This window comes from Leptopilina boulardi, unplaced genomic scaffold (genome assembly GCF_019393585.1).
Source record: "Leptopilina boulardi isolate dan_hultmark-lab unplaced genomic scaffold, ZJU_Lbou_2.1 LbouV2_330, whole genome shotgun sequence".
Taxonomy (NCBI): Eukaryota; Metazoa; Arthropoda; class Insecta; order Hymenoptera; family Figitidae; genus Leptopilina; species Leptopilina boulardi.
In genome coordinates this window covers 2,881,616-2,895,650 of record NW_026137897.1, presented here as the reverse complement: position 1 = coordinate 2,895,650, position 14,035 = coordinate 2,881,616, and the positions used below count along the sequence as shown (strand labels likewise).

General features: G+C 27.5%; 3 protein-coding genes across 9 annotated transcripts in view; 2 read left to right on the top strand and 1 right to left on the bottom strand.

Annotated features, from left to right (window-relative positions):
• LOC127285116 (iron-sulfur clusters transporter ABCB7, mitochondrial) overlaps positions 1-3,667 on the top strand; it is a 26,743-nt gene extending 23,076 nt beyond the window's left edge. The window contains exons 7-11 of one of the 2 annotated variants that reach the window (XM_051310939.1): positions 1,990-2,147; positions 2,239-2,402; positions 2,704-2,833; positions 2,913-3,188; positions 3,360-3,667. In XM_051310939.1, coding sequence (XP_051166896.1) covers positions 1,990-2,147; positions 2,239-2,402; positions 2,704-2,833; positions 2,913-3,188; positions 3,360-3,563 — 932 coding nt within the window. In that variant the 3' untranslated portion in view covers positions 3,564-3,667. The remainder of the gene's footprint in view (positions 1-1,989; positions 2,148-2,238; positions 2,403-2,703; positions 2,834-2,912; positions 3,189-3,359) is intronic. The other variant, XM_051310940.1, reaches the window with a different exon arrangement.
• LOC127285121 (lebercilin-like protein) overlaps positions 1-14,035 on the top strand; it is a 17,898-nt gene extending 3,863 nt beyond the window's left edge. Inside the window, exons 1-8 of one of the 6 annotated variants that reach the window (XM_051310952.1) lie at positions 10,355-10,587; positions 11,126-11,226; positions 11,347-11,501; positions 11,643-11,861; positions 11,980-12,099; positions 12,178-12,413; positions 12,563-13,192; positions 13,376-14,035. In XM_051310952.1, coding sequence (XP_051166909.1) covers positions 10,532-10,587; positions 11,126-11,226; positions 11,347-11,501; positions 11,643-11,861; positions 11,980-12,099; positions 12,178-12,413; positions 12,563-13,187 — 1,512 coding nt within the window. In that variant the 5' untranslated portion in view covers positions 10,355-10,531 and the 3' untranslated portion in view covers positions 13,188-13,192; positions 13,376-14,035. Of the gene's footprint in view, positions 1-10,354; positions 10,588-11,125; positions 11,227-11,346; positions 11,502-11,642; positions 11,862-11,979; positions 12,100-12,177; positions 12,414-12,562; positions 13,193-13,375 lie in introns of those variants that run through there. The other 5 variants (XM_051310949.1, XM_051310951.1, XM_051310953.1 and 2 more) reach the window with 5 other exon arrangements.
• Positions 4,139-7,662, bottom strand: LOC127285118 (uncharacterized). The gene is made up of 2 exons (XM_051310943.1): positions 7,522-7,662; positions 4,139-6,450 (listed from the first exon to the last, which is right to left on the bottom strand). The coding sequence occupies exon 2, from the start codon at positions 6,365-6,367 to the stop codon at positions 4,301-4,303; it is 2,067 nt and encodes a 688-aa protein (XP_051166900.1). The 5' UTR covers positions 6,368-6,450; positions 7,522-7,662; the 3' UTR covers positions 4,139-4,300.

Genomic DNA, 14,035 nt, shown 5'->3' with positions numbered 1-14,035 from the left:
CAAATATTTACATATTTACACAACCTGTGCTAAGCTTTACGGTAAATTTTTCCAACTTGGCACGCACAGCTTTAATACAGGTTTAGGAAACTTTCGGTGCTGTGTGGGCTAACATAGGAATTTTCAACAGGGTATGACATAACAGAACGAAGCAGATAATTAAATTTTATTCTAAGTTACGATTTTCTTGTTTGGAGTTGCTAACAGACAATGAGACTTGCTGAATGCTAGTTTGTAAATGCAAGAAGAAAATAAAATCAGTAATTATTTGAATTTAAACTTGGATATGCATGACATTTACAAAAATAGGAAAAAGTAAATTCAAAATCGTAATCAGTGATGCCTTTAAATTGAACAAACCATCCCTGCTGATGGTTGTCAGGTATCAAAAGTCTTGTAAATTCTTGGTAGACCTTGTCATGGTCTACCATTCAATGCCATAAGGAGGATGGACCACGGGGGCATTCATTTTTTTAAGGTTCTCCAGGTCCGTTTGGAAAGACTTGAAAGTAGTAGAGGAAGTGGGACGGGGAAGGAAGTCTGACCTAAACGAGACAATTGAAGGAAAATGCGAGAAGTGTTTAAAGTTTAGGCAGGAGGAAGCTGAGTGTCTTCAGAGGATCGAAGAGAAGATCGCCTTGCGAAGTTCAGATGAATGTCAACATGACAATTAAGGACGGAATTAAGACTCTTCAGGATCTTGTCAGTGAGGCGAAGACAAAGCAGGTAATGGAGATAACAAACTTGGTGGTGCTCGAGAAGAGCGAAACAGAAAAAGAGAGCGTATCCATGAGGCGAAGAAGAAACAGCAAGAGGAGGCACCTCTTGTCAAAAAAGATTGCGAAAGAGACGGTAACACCGAATCCTAAGCAAACCAGTAAGAGAAAAGCGACCAGCGGATCTATAATGGTGATCCCAGTCGCAACAGGAACAACGTATGCCGACGTACTGAGCAAACTTCGAAGGGAAGTGAATCCGGACGTCAGCCACACGCAGGTTGTAGGCGCAAGGCCTACTAGACGGGGAGATCTCCTGATTTAAATCGGAGGAGACTCCAATAAGGAGGCATTCACCGCTGAGGTCACCAAAGTGGTTGGAAGCATAGGGAAAGTGCAGACCGTGGATCGACTCGTCACACTGGAGATTTGCAACCTGGATTGCCTTACCTAGGAAGAAGAGGTCCAACAGGGGTTGGTGGAAGTACTCCAGAAACCAGGAAGCAGAAAGGTGACGGTCCTAGGACCCAACTGAGGAGGAATGTACCTCGCGATTGTAGTCACCTACCCAGAGGAGACGAGCAGTCAAAAGAAATCGGGACGCAGTAGGATTGGCTGTATGTGTTGCCCAATCAAAAGAAGAGTGATGGTCGTTCGGTGCATGGTGTATAATCACATAGAAAGCGTTTATAAGGCGTGCTTCAAATGCGGTGAAGTCGATCATAAGTTTGCAAACTGCAGTAGAAGTCCAAAAAGACTTTCGCACGAACGTAGAATAAATAGGCCAGATAGGTAAGGGTTGCGATAGCGAGATCCCAGGGACCTTCACCTACGGAGTTTAAAGCTTGACGGTAGTTCCGTAGTGTGAAGATTAGTCCAGCCGAAGGGTGTGGTTTTTATTGGGGCGACCAGTACAACAACGGTCATCCCCACATAACCTCGAAGCACTAGGCTCCAGGTATCTGCCTTGGATATCAAGGGTTATACAGATTTTTCACTTCCATCGTATAAACAAAATTGAACGAACTTGAATAAGGTTTACTTGCTAGGTACCTGGATTATTAAAAAAAATTTTCCAATTTGACGACGAAATTATTGTTTCTGTTTATAAAATAAAAACAATTTACATGAATCTATATAAATAAAGCTTCACGCATAAATTGTTTTATCTATAATTACTTTATATTAAGTTTACATATAAAATTCTCTCTGACATTTTAGAACTGGATAGTTTTAGAATTAAAATAAACTCTTATTTTTCTCTTGAAAATAGGTACTTTGACTGTTGGGGACTTGGTTATGGTAAATGGTTTATTATTTCAACTTTCGATTCCACTTGGATTTTTGGGTTCAGTGTATCGGGAAGTAAGACAAGCTTTTATCGACATGAAGTCTATGTTTCATTTAATGACACTAGATCCTCTTATAAAGGTGCTAAATACTTAAAACAATTGACATTTAGAAAATTAATTATAATACTAAGTATCCTTTAATTTTTATAATTTGATAATACATTTGACAGAATAAGGCTACAGTTGTTCCATTCAATATTAGCACTAAGAATGCTGACATTGTTTTTGATAAAGTAAAATATCAATATGTCCCAGGAAAAACGATATTTGATGATTTGTCTTTCACAATTCCCAGTGGAAAGAAAATTGCAATTGTTGGTGGTTCAGGAACTGGGTATGTTACCAATATTTGTATTTATTACTAGGTTTATTTATTTAGTACTAGATAATAAAAGAAAGTTTTAAAAATGGCAAAAAATTAAACAAAAAATTGCGAATTTCGTGCGTAGAACAATTTTAGATTTTTTTGTGACTTCTTTCGGATTTTGATTTTTGACATTAAAATTCTTGTGAACTTTTTGATGGATTACTGTGGATAAATTAAGGATTTGAAATGTACCATGAAAAATTTAATGTTATTGAAATAGTCAATCCCTTAAATAAATTAATGATGTTTATTATTATTTGATTTCTAGAAAGACGACGATAGTAAGATTACTGTATAGGTTTTTTGATCCAAACAGTGGAAATATTTATATTAATGGCAAAAATATTCAAGATATTGATGTGAACGATCTTAGACGATCTATTGCCATTGTGCCACAGGTAAATGAAAAATACAAATTTCGCACTTATCTACTAAAAATAATTATTTAATAACATTGAAATGTGTACAACTTTATAGGATTCGGTATTATTTCACGATACGATATTTTATAATATTCATTATGGAAATTTTTCAATGTCTGAAAATGATGTTTATGAGGCTGCAAAAATGGCAAATTTACACGAAAGTATTTTAAAATGGCCTAAGGGATATAAAACACAAGTTGGCGAACGAGGTTTAAAATTGTCTGGTGGTGAAAAACAGAGAGTTGCAATTGCAAGAGCAATTTTAAAAAATAGTCCAATACTTGTATTTGATGAAGCTACATCTTCTCTGGATTCTATCACGGAACAGGTAGTTTATTATTTTTAATCAAGCAGATGAATTTTTACAAAAAATACGATTTTTGCTTTAATTATGTAATTTTCTGACAGAATATTTAAATGTCTAAAATTAATGTAATATTATAATAATTAAAATCTCTAGCTATTTTTCAGACATATAAATAATTTTTAAAAATTATAGAATATCCTCGAAGCTTTACGTCGAGCCACTACTGGTAGAACGTCTATTGTTATTGCACATCGTTTATCGACTGTTATGGACGCTGATGAAATCTTTGTTGTAAACAATGGTGTTCTAATGGAAAGAGGAGAACATGCAGATTTGCTGAAGAGTAATTCTTATTACAATAAATTATGGGCTACTCAAAATATTAGAGAGAAATAAGGCAAATGGAATTATATAGATTGTTAAAAATTGTTTTATCAGAGAAAATAATATAATAAATTAATTGTAAAATTATGTAATTAATAATATTCTGTTTTATCGTACTTGACCATTTTCATTCTTTATTGTGTTCTAATGTAGAAATTCTGAATTGTTTTAATGTAAAATATTAAACTAAATAAAGTTTTTTATAATATACAAAATAATAATATACTTTTAACTATATGCAATGAGTTGAATTTTTGTTCCAGCGAATCAGTATAGTATAGTGGAAATTTTTTAATGTGTTATTTTTAATTTAAATTTTAATTATTATTTCTTTAGAAAAATCAAATTCTTTCGAAATTTTTATTATTTTTTATCAACAATTTTTTTGTAGGCTTTTTTCATGATTCTCAACAATAAAAAAAATATGGCCATAATTTTTTTTTTTTTTTTTTAATTTAAAAGTATAAAATAATTGTTTGATCCTAAATAATGCTGGAAAAAAAATTGACACCCCTTAACAACATAAATTTTGGTGAGTTGGAATTTTATTGGACCCTCTCCTTAATGGATAATAGACAAGTAAATAATTTAATTGAAACAAATCAGTTTTATTTGAATAAACTTTTTAGTGTACAATGAAATAAGTTAATTTTTTTCTCATTTTTAATAAATGAGAATTTATATACTGAAGTTTATAGATCCAAAAACATAAGTAAACCCAAAATTTTAATATTATATGCATCATAAATTCACAAATCCGAGTAATATTTAATAGGCATGGATAAGAGTTTGTTGAGTTCGTTTACCATGCAAACCAACTGCTTCTCTTCTGGAAATATTTTTTTGTTGAGCATTCTCACAAACCATCCGTCTGTTCCATCTATTGAAATTGGAGAGACTTCATATACTTTAAACCGTAAGCAATTTGTTATTACATGAAATGGAGTTAAAAAAGGAATATTAACATTCACTAAACCCACATAATTGTGCACTGTAATTTCAATTATCGTCGGCGTTTTGGAAGATGTCCTTAGATGATTTTTAAATTCTGTGAATATTCTATTTTTATCTTTATAAAATATCGTTGGACTTACACAGGAATAATAATCTTCATTTTGCATTTTTGATTTAAAATAATTTGTCATATTCTCGTCAAATAATTCGAAGCGAAAAATCTTATATTGATTTAAGTTTATTGAAAAATCTTTAAGTCCCACTCTATAAAATGCTGCGAATAATCTTTTTTGTATTATGTTCTTTTCTGCTAAATTTTTATAACCTGGACAAGAAAACAATACATAATCTTCAAATCGCATAGTATTATAAAGTGAGTAATTGTTGTACAATTGAAATGTTTCCTCTATATTTATGTTATGGTTATTATATAATTCATTGATTCTTTTTTTTGCTTCATTTAATGATTTGATTTTATCAAATTTATTCTTAAATAATACATCATCAATGTACTTATTTCTTTTTATCTGAAAATCATTATATTTATAAAGAACTTTCATATGATGATAATAATCTCTGACAAATTTATCGTAACTAGGACGACGATTACTTTCATTTGTATGTTTTAAAATGTAATTCATCAAAAGTTTCTCTGATGATTCTATCGTATGTAATGGTACATTAATTGTCAAAAATTCTGCAGCTCTTTTGATATAAAACATCCTTTTATTCAAATTTTTTTCATCGTTAATATGGTACAGAAACTCATTATTTACTTCTTTCACCTTGTTCTCTGTTAATTCAATGTGTAGAACTTTATTGTCCTTAGTAAGCTTAGCAAGTTTTACGCGAAAGAACACGTTGGGAAATGTAATGTAATCATCAACAAATTCAAAGTAAAATTTATGTAAATCCACAAATCCATTATGCGAAATATCATGCAAGTGATAACGAATTTCTGTCTTTGATGATGATTCTTCCAATGTTTCAGCAACAAATGGATCTGGAGTACGCTTTGTCAAAAGTGTTATATCATTGAAATGAAATTCTTTTCCTTTCATTTTGAGCAAAAAATGAACTACTGCTTTTGAATATGTGGTTTGGATATACCATAAATCGCTGATTTCTTCATTTAGTTGCAAATTATTGTTTTGATTTAAAGCCAAAGAAAACATCAATTGTTTAAATCTGTAATTTCGCATACTAAAAGCAAAACCCTGATTTTTAAATAAAAATATTTCCCTTACTGTCTCATGGTATTTCGAATTTTCAATTATGCTTAAATTTGGTGTTCTAAACTCACTTAATGACGTTTCCGGTATATCATCAGAATTGTTAGTATCAGTAAAATCTATTGGCTGTGCATTTAATTCATTATCTATTCGCATTCTTTTTGGATGATTTCCATTTGTTTTATCACCTGCACGCTTATTTCTTTTACGAACCATGTTCATTATCCTCGTGTCTCTTTCCAACTCTGTAAAAATTCTCAAAGTATCATTAACAATTTTTTCAATTCCCTCTGAAGTTAGTTTGTCATTTTTATTCTTAGAGAAACAATACTCAATAATGTTCCCATAGTTGGAAAATGGATCCTTGCTGATGATGTTATGAAACGTTTCATTAACGTACTTCATGCAGAGTGTTTCATTTTTATAAAAATCACTGTTTTTCATTGTTTCTCGTATTAGTTGCAGTTTCTTTTCGTATTCATCTTTGGATTTATGGGGATATTCAAAGAGAATGTTTGGTTTAACTAAATCTTCGTTGCATAAGAAAATACTAAAATTCAGAATGTAGTTGCAAACAGAAAGAATTTGAAAATTTGATTGATTTTGAGCGAATATTGTTGTGTTATTCATTGCGAGCTGATAAGCTTAATGTATCAGCTTCTGAATTTTTTTAATCTGTAATTTCTTAGATTTCTGATTTCCTATCAGTGGACCTGGAATTATTATATTTATATTTTAATTAATTTGCTTTTAATTTAAAATACATAACTAAGTAAAGCAGAAGGATGTCGTGTTCATTCTATAAAACATGACATTAGAATTTTTACTACTTTAAAATTTTGTTTTCAAAAATATTTACCTTTGAAATTGTCAACTTGAAATAAATAAGGAATATTAAAATATTTAACCTTTTCCAGAGATATAATATGTATTTCAGTAAAGAAAATACATGCGATAAAGACTTGGCTTGCTTTTTTCATTGCATTCACATTCACGAAACATATTTTTTTTAATATTCGTTTTAAAATTATATCAGTTTTTTATGTTCGCCATTTGTTTTTTATTAATATTATTCTTTTCAAAAAGTAAATATTTTCTACTTTAAATTTATAAAATAGTAAAACTACACAACCACACAAAAAAGGTTCTTATCAGAGGATCTAACTATGTTTACTATGTGTGTATAAGGTCGATAAATGCGAATTCGAGGTCTGTTTCACCCCATCAGATCAGGATTTTGCAGTTATATGTCAAAATCTTATCTAATGGGTTGAAACAGACCTCGCGGATTCGCAGTCCGCAAAAAAATATAGTAAACATAGTCTGACCTCCAGATCAGAACTTTTTTTTGTATGTCTGTGCTATCATTTATCAATAAAATTATAAGGATTTTAATTACATAGGACTACAAAAAAGATTTTTTTTAGATATCGAAGTAGTTTCCAATGTATTTTTGTGTACGATTCTGAGTTCGAATATTGCGTATCACGTCAGAATTTTGAGACTTTAAGACTCTAGCACGTCAGGTTAATGAGAAAAAAATACTGAATCTTTAAAATACGGCTTTTGGGATCTTTACCCCCAATTTACTCAAAATCCTGACCCGGGATCGGGTTCCAGAATATGTACATTGGAAACAACTATCAGATCTAAAAAAAAGCTTTTAGACTCTTATTGTTTATTATACAAATAAAGCATGAAAAACTATTATAAAATAAAATTATATCTTTTGCTTTATTTTAAAATAGTTAAAAATATCCATTTATTTACATTAATTTACTTACGAAGAAAATAAACTTTTAAAGCTAATTATCGATGATTTACTTTCAGTTGTGGAACGTAACTAAACTTTACAAATTTTGACTCAAAATGCACAATTTATGAATATTTTTCAATATCAAAAAATATGTTTTATTGATTTTTTTATGGTCACGAAATAGTTAGTTGATAATATTTTAATACTCTTTGTCGACATAGCAAACATTTTTTAAAAATATTAAATTTTTTACATTACACAGTTCGACAAAATTTTGCCACAAGATTAAACGATGGTGATTCTTATAGGATTTTTGACGTAGATTACGAATCTGTAAATGAAATTGTCCCATCACGTCTCAATTTTGAGAAAAACTGTCTGAAAGTGTCAAAAAATCGCATTTTTGGCACTTTTTGAAGCACTATAAAAAAAGAACGCGACGTGATAAACGGCTCAAATATGGCTTAAATAAGAGCTAGTACCCTCAACTTTAACCTCCAAAAGCAAAAAACCATGTACCAAGAACTCAAAATTGTGGGCAACATTTTTTTACCGCGTGCGCGTCCAACAGATATTGTTCCCACGATAAAATGAAATAAATTGCTGAAAACGTCGTCAAAGACACAAGATCGATTTAAATTAACTTCAAACTGGTTACTCGGGGGTTTTCAGGGTCGCTGATTACGAATCTGATGTTAGTTTTTAAAAATCCAATATGGCGGATCCAATATGGCGGACGATTTTTGGAATAACTTAACATATTAGTCTGAAAATCGTTACTTGGGGGTTTTCGGGGTCGCTGATTACGAATCTGATGTTAGTTTTTAAAAATCCAATATGGCGGATCCAATATGGCGGACGATTTTTGGATTAACTTAACATATTAGTCTGAAAATCATTACTTGGGGGTTTTCGGGGTCGCTGAATAGGAATCCGATGTTAGTTTTTCAGAATCCAATATGGCGGAACTAACATGGCTTGACTATTAAATTACTACAAATTTTTTTGAAAGGAGTTATTTAATGAATAATTTAATTTTTTCTTTTTTACGCAGTTACATGAACCTTCTTTTTACTAATCCAATATAAAAAAAACTTTATTGAGATAAAAATGTGACGTTTCGTTTATTTTGCACCATTAAGGATTTTAATTTTATTTCTTTTACATTTTCAAGGAGTTCAATTGATGAGCTCGCTGTCAGTTTGTTTCTAATTTTTTGTGGACGAAAAAAGTAGACGTTAAAAATGAAGCTTGATGTTTTCTGTTGTTTTCATTTTCACGCCGTATTAATTAAATCTGTTTGACAATATAACAAAAATTAATTAAATTTATTTTAAACCTAGTAACCATTTTTTATTAAGAAAAACGGTTTCCTCTTATAAATGACGTGGAGGCATGAAAATAATTACTAAAATTACTAAAGTCTGCGAAAATCAAGAACTATTTAAAAATTCGCTCGCCAAAATCGATTCGCTATCTTGTATTTAAAAATTTTTAAGTCAAATTCATAATTTGCAATCTCAAAACTTTTTATATACTCAATTTAATAAAAAACCATAAAATCTTTAAGCATCAGATTCGTAATCAACAACCCCGAAAACCCCCGCGTAACGATTTTCAGACTAATATGTTAAGTTATTCCAAAAATCGTCCGCCATATTGGATTTTTAAAAACTAACATCAGATTCGTAATCAGCGACCCCGAAAACCCCCGAGTAACCAATTTGAAGTTAATTTAAATCGATCTTGTGTCTTTGACGACGTTTTCAGCAATTTATTTCATTTTATCGTGGGAACAATATCTGCTGGACGCGCACGCGGTAAAAAAATGTTGCCCACAATTTTGAGTTATTGGTACATGGTTTTTTGCTTCTGGAGGTTAAAGTTGAGGGTACTAGTTCTTATTTAAGCCATATTTGAGCCGTTTATCACGTCGCGTTCTTTTTTTATAGTGCTTCAAAAAGTGCCAAAAATGCGATTTTTTGACACTTTGAGCCCGTTTTTCTCAAAATTGAGACGTGATGGGACAATTTCATTTACAGATTCGTAATCTACGTCAAAAATCCTATAAGAATCACCATCGTTTACTCTTGTGGCAAAAAAAACCTAAATTTTGTCGACCAGTGTTATTTATTGCTTTAAAATTTCAATATTTATTAAATAACAATATTAAATTACATCGAAATCAATTAATTCATCATTTATTATTTCTGTGACAAAAAAGTAAACAAATATTTAACATAAAGAATTCAATTTTTAAATAATTATGTTGATAAAGATTGTCACAATGTATTTTACGGATTCATTTAATTGAGATATAATCTAAACTTTATTTATATATATATATATCTAAACATGAATATACTTTGAATATTCGTTTGTTTATAACAATAAATTAATTAAAATTTGAACTTTTTTGAAAACACTTTTATTATTTCTTTTTACAAGAATATTTAATTAACTTAATTTAGGATATTCAATCGTTGTTATATAAGTGCAGATTAAAAATATTATTGGTTTTTGTATTATAAAAAATATAAATATAATTAAATTTTTAAATACAAAAATTTACTTATGGTTTTAAATTTTCATCGTACTGAGAATGTTTCTGATTTGTGAAATTTATCAATTTTCTAATTAATTTACAAAAATGCAAAATATTTTCTTCTTTAAAAATTAAAAAAACATTAAAGTTAAAAGAAATGTTCAAATAATTATTTTTCTTTTATTTAAAACAAACAACAAATAATATACTCAATTTTTATTATCTTTAAATAAAATTAGTTTAAAATATATAGATAATATAAATTTAAAAATAAAATTATAGAAATCAATATGCGAAGTCTATAAGTTATAGAGTTATATGTTCAAATAGTTGTCATAGCAACGTCGCAAAACATTTATGGTGATTAATTTCACACCAAAACATGTGTTGTTATTATGTTTTTAGTAATTTCAAAAAATCTAATTATCAGATATTAAAAAATTGGACATATTTATTTAAATGATGTTTATGAAATGGTGTTAAGCAATTTAAAATGCAAACAAGTAAAACTCCATTGCCGTCTCTATGTTTAAGTTCAAGATTACAAAGGTATAAAAAACTATATATATATATATTAATTTGAATAATTATTACTTCAAAAATTAAATGTCATAAAAAATTCCAATCACGAGGAATTCATAAAATGACAAATATCCGAGTTTTGTAAAATTTTACTAATATATATTTTAGTTTTATTATGTTAATAGGGTTACTTCATGCACTTTATATATTTTATAATTAAACGTTTTTTAGTAAAACTTTAATTAGATAATTTTTTTGCAAAATCAATACCACAAAGACATTTTAATTAATTTTTAATAAGAAACTAAAATTGTTCCTTTTTCTATGTACAGATTTTTAAAAATTTTTTTGACGTGTGTCGTCGTCATCCTTTTTTTTGGGCATATAAAGTTTAAACAGATTTTTAATATTAATATTTAAAAATAAATATAAATTTATAATTTCAGAACCACTTATAAATTTTTTGATTAATTTATTCTACTTTACACTTTACATTTTAATTAAATTATAAACATTGAAAATGAAATAATTTACAATTTTCGAACAATTTTTTATTTCATTTTAGAGAAGAAAATTATGTCCCTGGAATTAAATCGGATAAAAAAGAACATTCTAAAAGTGCTGCATTTTTATTAAGCAACAGAAAGCAATTAAATTCATTGAATGGTTTGTATATATTTTTTTTATGTAAATAGATTAGATTTTTTTTCTCCATTTTGTGTACATACAAAAGTTTTATAATTTTTTGGTTTTTGTTTAAAGTTTTTGTGTATTATTTTTTTTAAGGAGGTCCATATAATTCTAGAAATCGATGTTACGTGCAGCCAATTCATTTAAAACAATCAAATAAAAGTGCGTTCATACAAAAAGTTGTGTCTGCAAAAATGTTGCAGATTAAAGCTCTTCAAAATGAATTAACAGATGCGCATTATCATCTGAATGTAAACAGAACTTTCATATTAAAATTTTTTCAAATATTATCCTAATGAAAAAATTTTATTTATCATAAATAAAAAAAAAAATCTTCAGTAATTTGTACTTTTTTGCATAAATAATTATTCTATTATTATTATTGCCTGCAGGAATTAGCTAATGAAAATAGACTTTTAAAGACATTGCAAACTAGACAAGATTCAGCATTGAGAAAATATGAAGGAACAAATGCAGAATTGCCTAGAATAATAAATACTCATCATGAAGAATTAAGAGTACTGCAAACTAAATATAAAAAATTAAAGTCCCAATATAGAAGTAATTGCGAATTGTTAAAGGAAAAGGATGTTAAAATTCATATAATTCAGGTATTTCCAATATATAAAAATTCTTATTTAAATTTTAAATTTAACTATGAAAATTAAAGAAATCCATCGATAATTATATTACATTAAATATTTTCTACAAAAAAATTTTAAATTTCAGGATCAAAATAAACATTTATTAAAATTAAGTAAAGATCGAAATTTAGAAGAAAGAGAAAGTTTGCAACGAAAGACATCGGATTTAATTTTTAAGATTGAACAGCAAGATAAAACTATTAATGTAAGTTGTATTTTTTTAACTTATTTTTTTTTATTCGTTTTAACTATTTAACTAATTTATTTTATTAAAAAAAAATAGACATTAAATAGAAAGTTAGCTATAGAGACTAAACATTTAAAGCATCAGTTACATTTAGAAGTTATAAAGCATAAGGAAACACAAAAAAAGTTGCAGGAAACTTTTAACAAATTGAAATCAACAGAGGAACTTCTTGAAAATAAAGAAAAAAAATTGTTACATGGAAAACATTTTAATTTAATTCGTACAATGCAAAATATTAAATCAACATCTCATCCTAATTTAGATAATAATAGGTAAATCACACTTTTGAGAAATAATCTCTATAAAATTTTATCTACATTTTACTAAAATGTAAAATTACTCATATAATTTAAAAAGAAATTTTTTTATAACAAAATTATAAATAAATTTTAATAAAATGTAATTATTTAAACATTTTTAGATTAGGTAATTCAGATGGAGATAATTTTAACACTCCAAAAGTTTCTTTAAATAATTTAGAAAACAAAAAAGACTCTTTAATAATAGAAGATGTAGAAAAATTTATTCAACAATTAAATTTATCAAAAATTTCAAATAGAATGGATTCAATTGCAACTATTTCTCAATGTCACATTACTGAAATAATAGAACATAATAAAGACAATAATTATTTAACTCAGGAAAGTTTTGAAAGAAGTAATGAAAATAAAATTGTAATTAGTAAACAAGATAATGGAATGGACAACAATTCATATAATATGAATGATAATTATGTTAATAATGAAATAAAGGATTCAGAAATTTCATTAATTACTACAACTGAATCAGTCAGCTCATTGCAAAATAATGATTCAAATTCACCGCGAAAAGAAAAATTACATTTAAAATATTCAATAAGTGAAGAATCAGAACCAGAAGATTTTGCAGATGAATTAAATGATGAAATTAAAAGTGAAATTTGTAATTCTGTAAAAACTACAAACAATACAACGGAGACTTTAGTTTTTCAAAAAAAAAATAATTATGATAAAGAAAGATTACTAGCGGCAATGAAAGCAATTGATGATAATGAAAATATTGAATAGGGTATGTAAGTGTTTTTTTTTAAATATCCGTGATAATAAAAATAGATTTCTAAAATTAATATGAATTTCCCATTAAATGCGTTAGAATTTTTTCATTTGACAGAATTTGAAATAGAATTTTCAAATATAAAAAATACTGCAATGTGAACATATTTTTATTTCTCTACTGCAATTATTTTTTTTTATAGATTAGTCGGAATCACTAAACTAGTCACAAGTTATGATTACTGGAAAGGAAGTAAAGTTAAAATACTTTCTGTCACTTCTTTCATTGGAAAAGTCAAAAGAATAAAAGTCACAGATTCATCTGTTAAAATGTATTTTAATGTAAATAAATTTTGCAAGAATTAAAAATTTTAATAATTTTATTTATTTTTATTACCGAATAAAAAATCAAAAAATTTTAAAGTCACAAATTGGTTTAATATAATAATATATACCAAAAGATTGAAAATTACATCAATATTGACAATAAAAATAATTAATTTTCTCTTTTAGCTAACTAAATAACATCAATAATAATAATTAACAATTTTTTTTTTTTTTTTTAATGAAAAATTTGAAAGTTTACAAAATTAACAAAAATTAAATATTTAATTATCATTATTACAATATTTAACATCGTAAAAATAGACATACACCAATAGTTCAATATACTAATATAAATAAATTTACCCGTCTGTCTTTGACAATTTTTTTCACTGGAGCGCTGCACTATATTATATATCCTATCTATATAGGTAAATTTATTACCTAAATAGGCAATTTTTAGACAATAACGTGAGTCACATTAGTAGGCAGAGGGTTTCAAAAACAATTTTTATAAAATCAAAAAAAAACAAATGCTA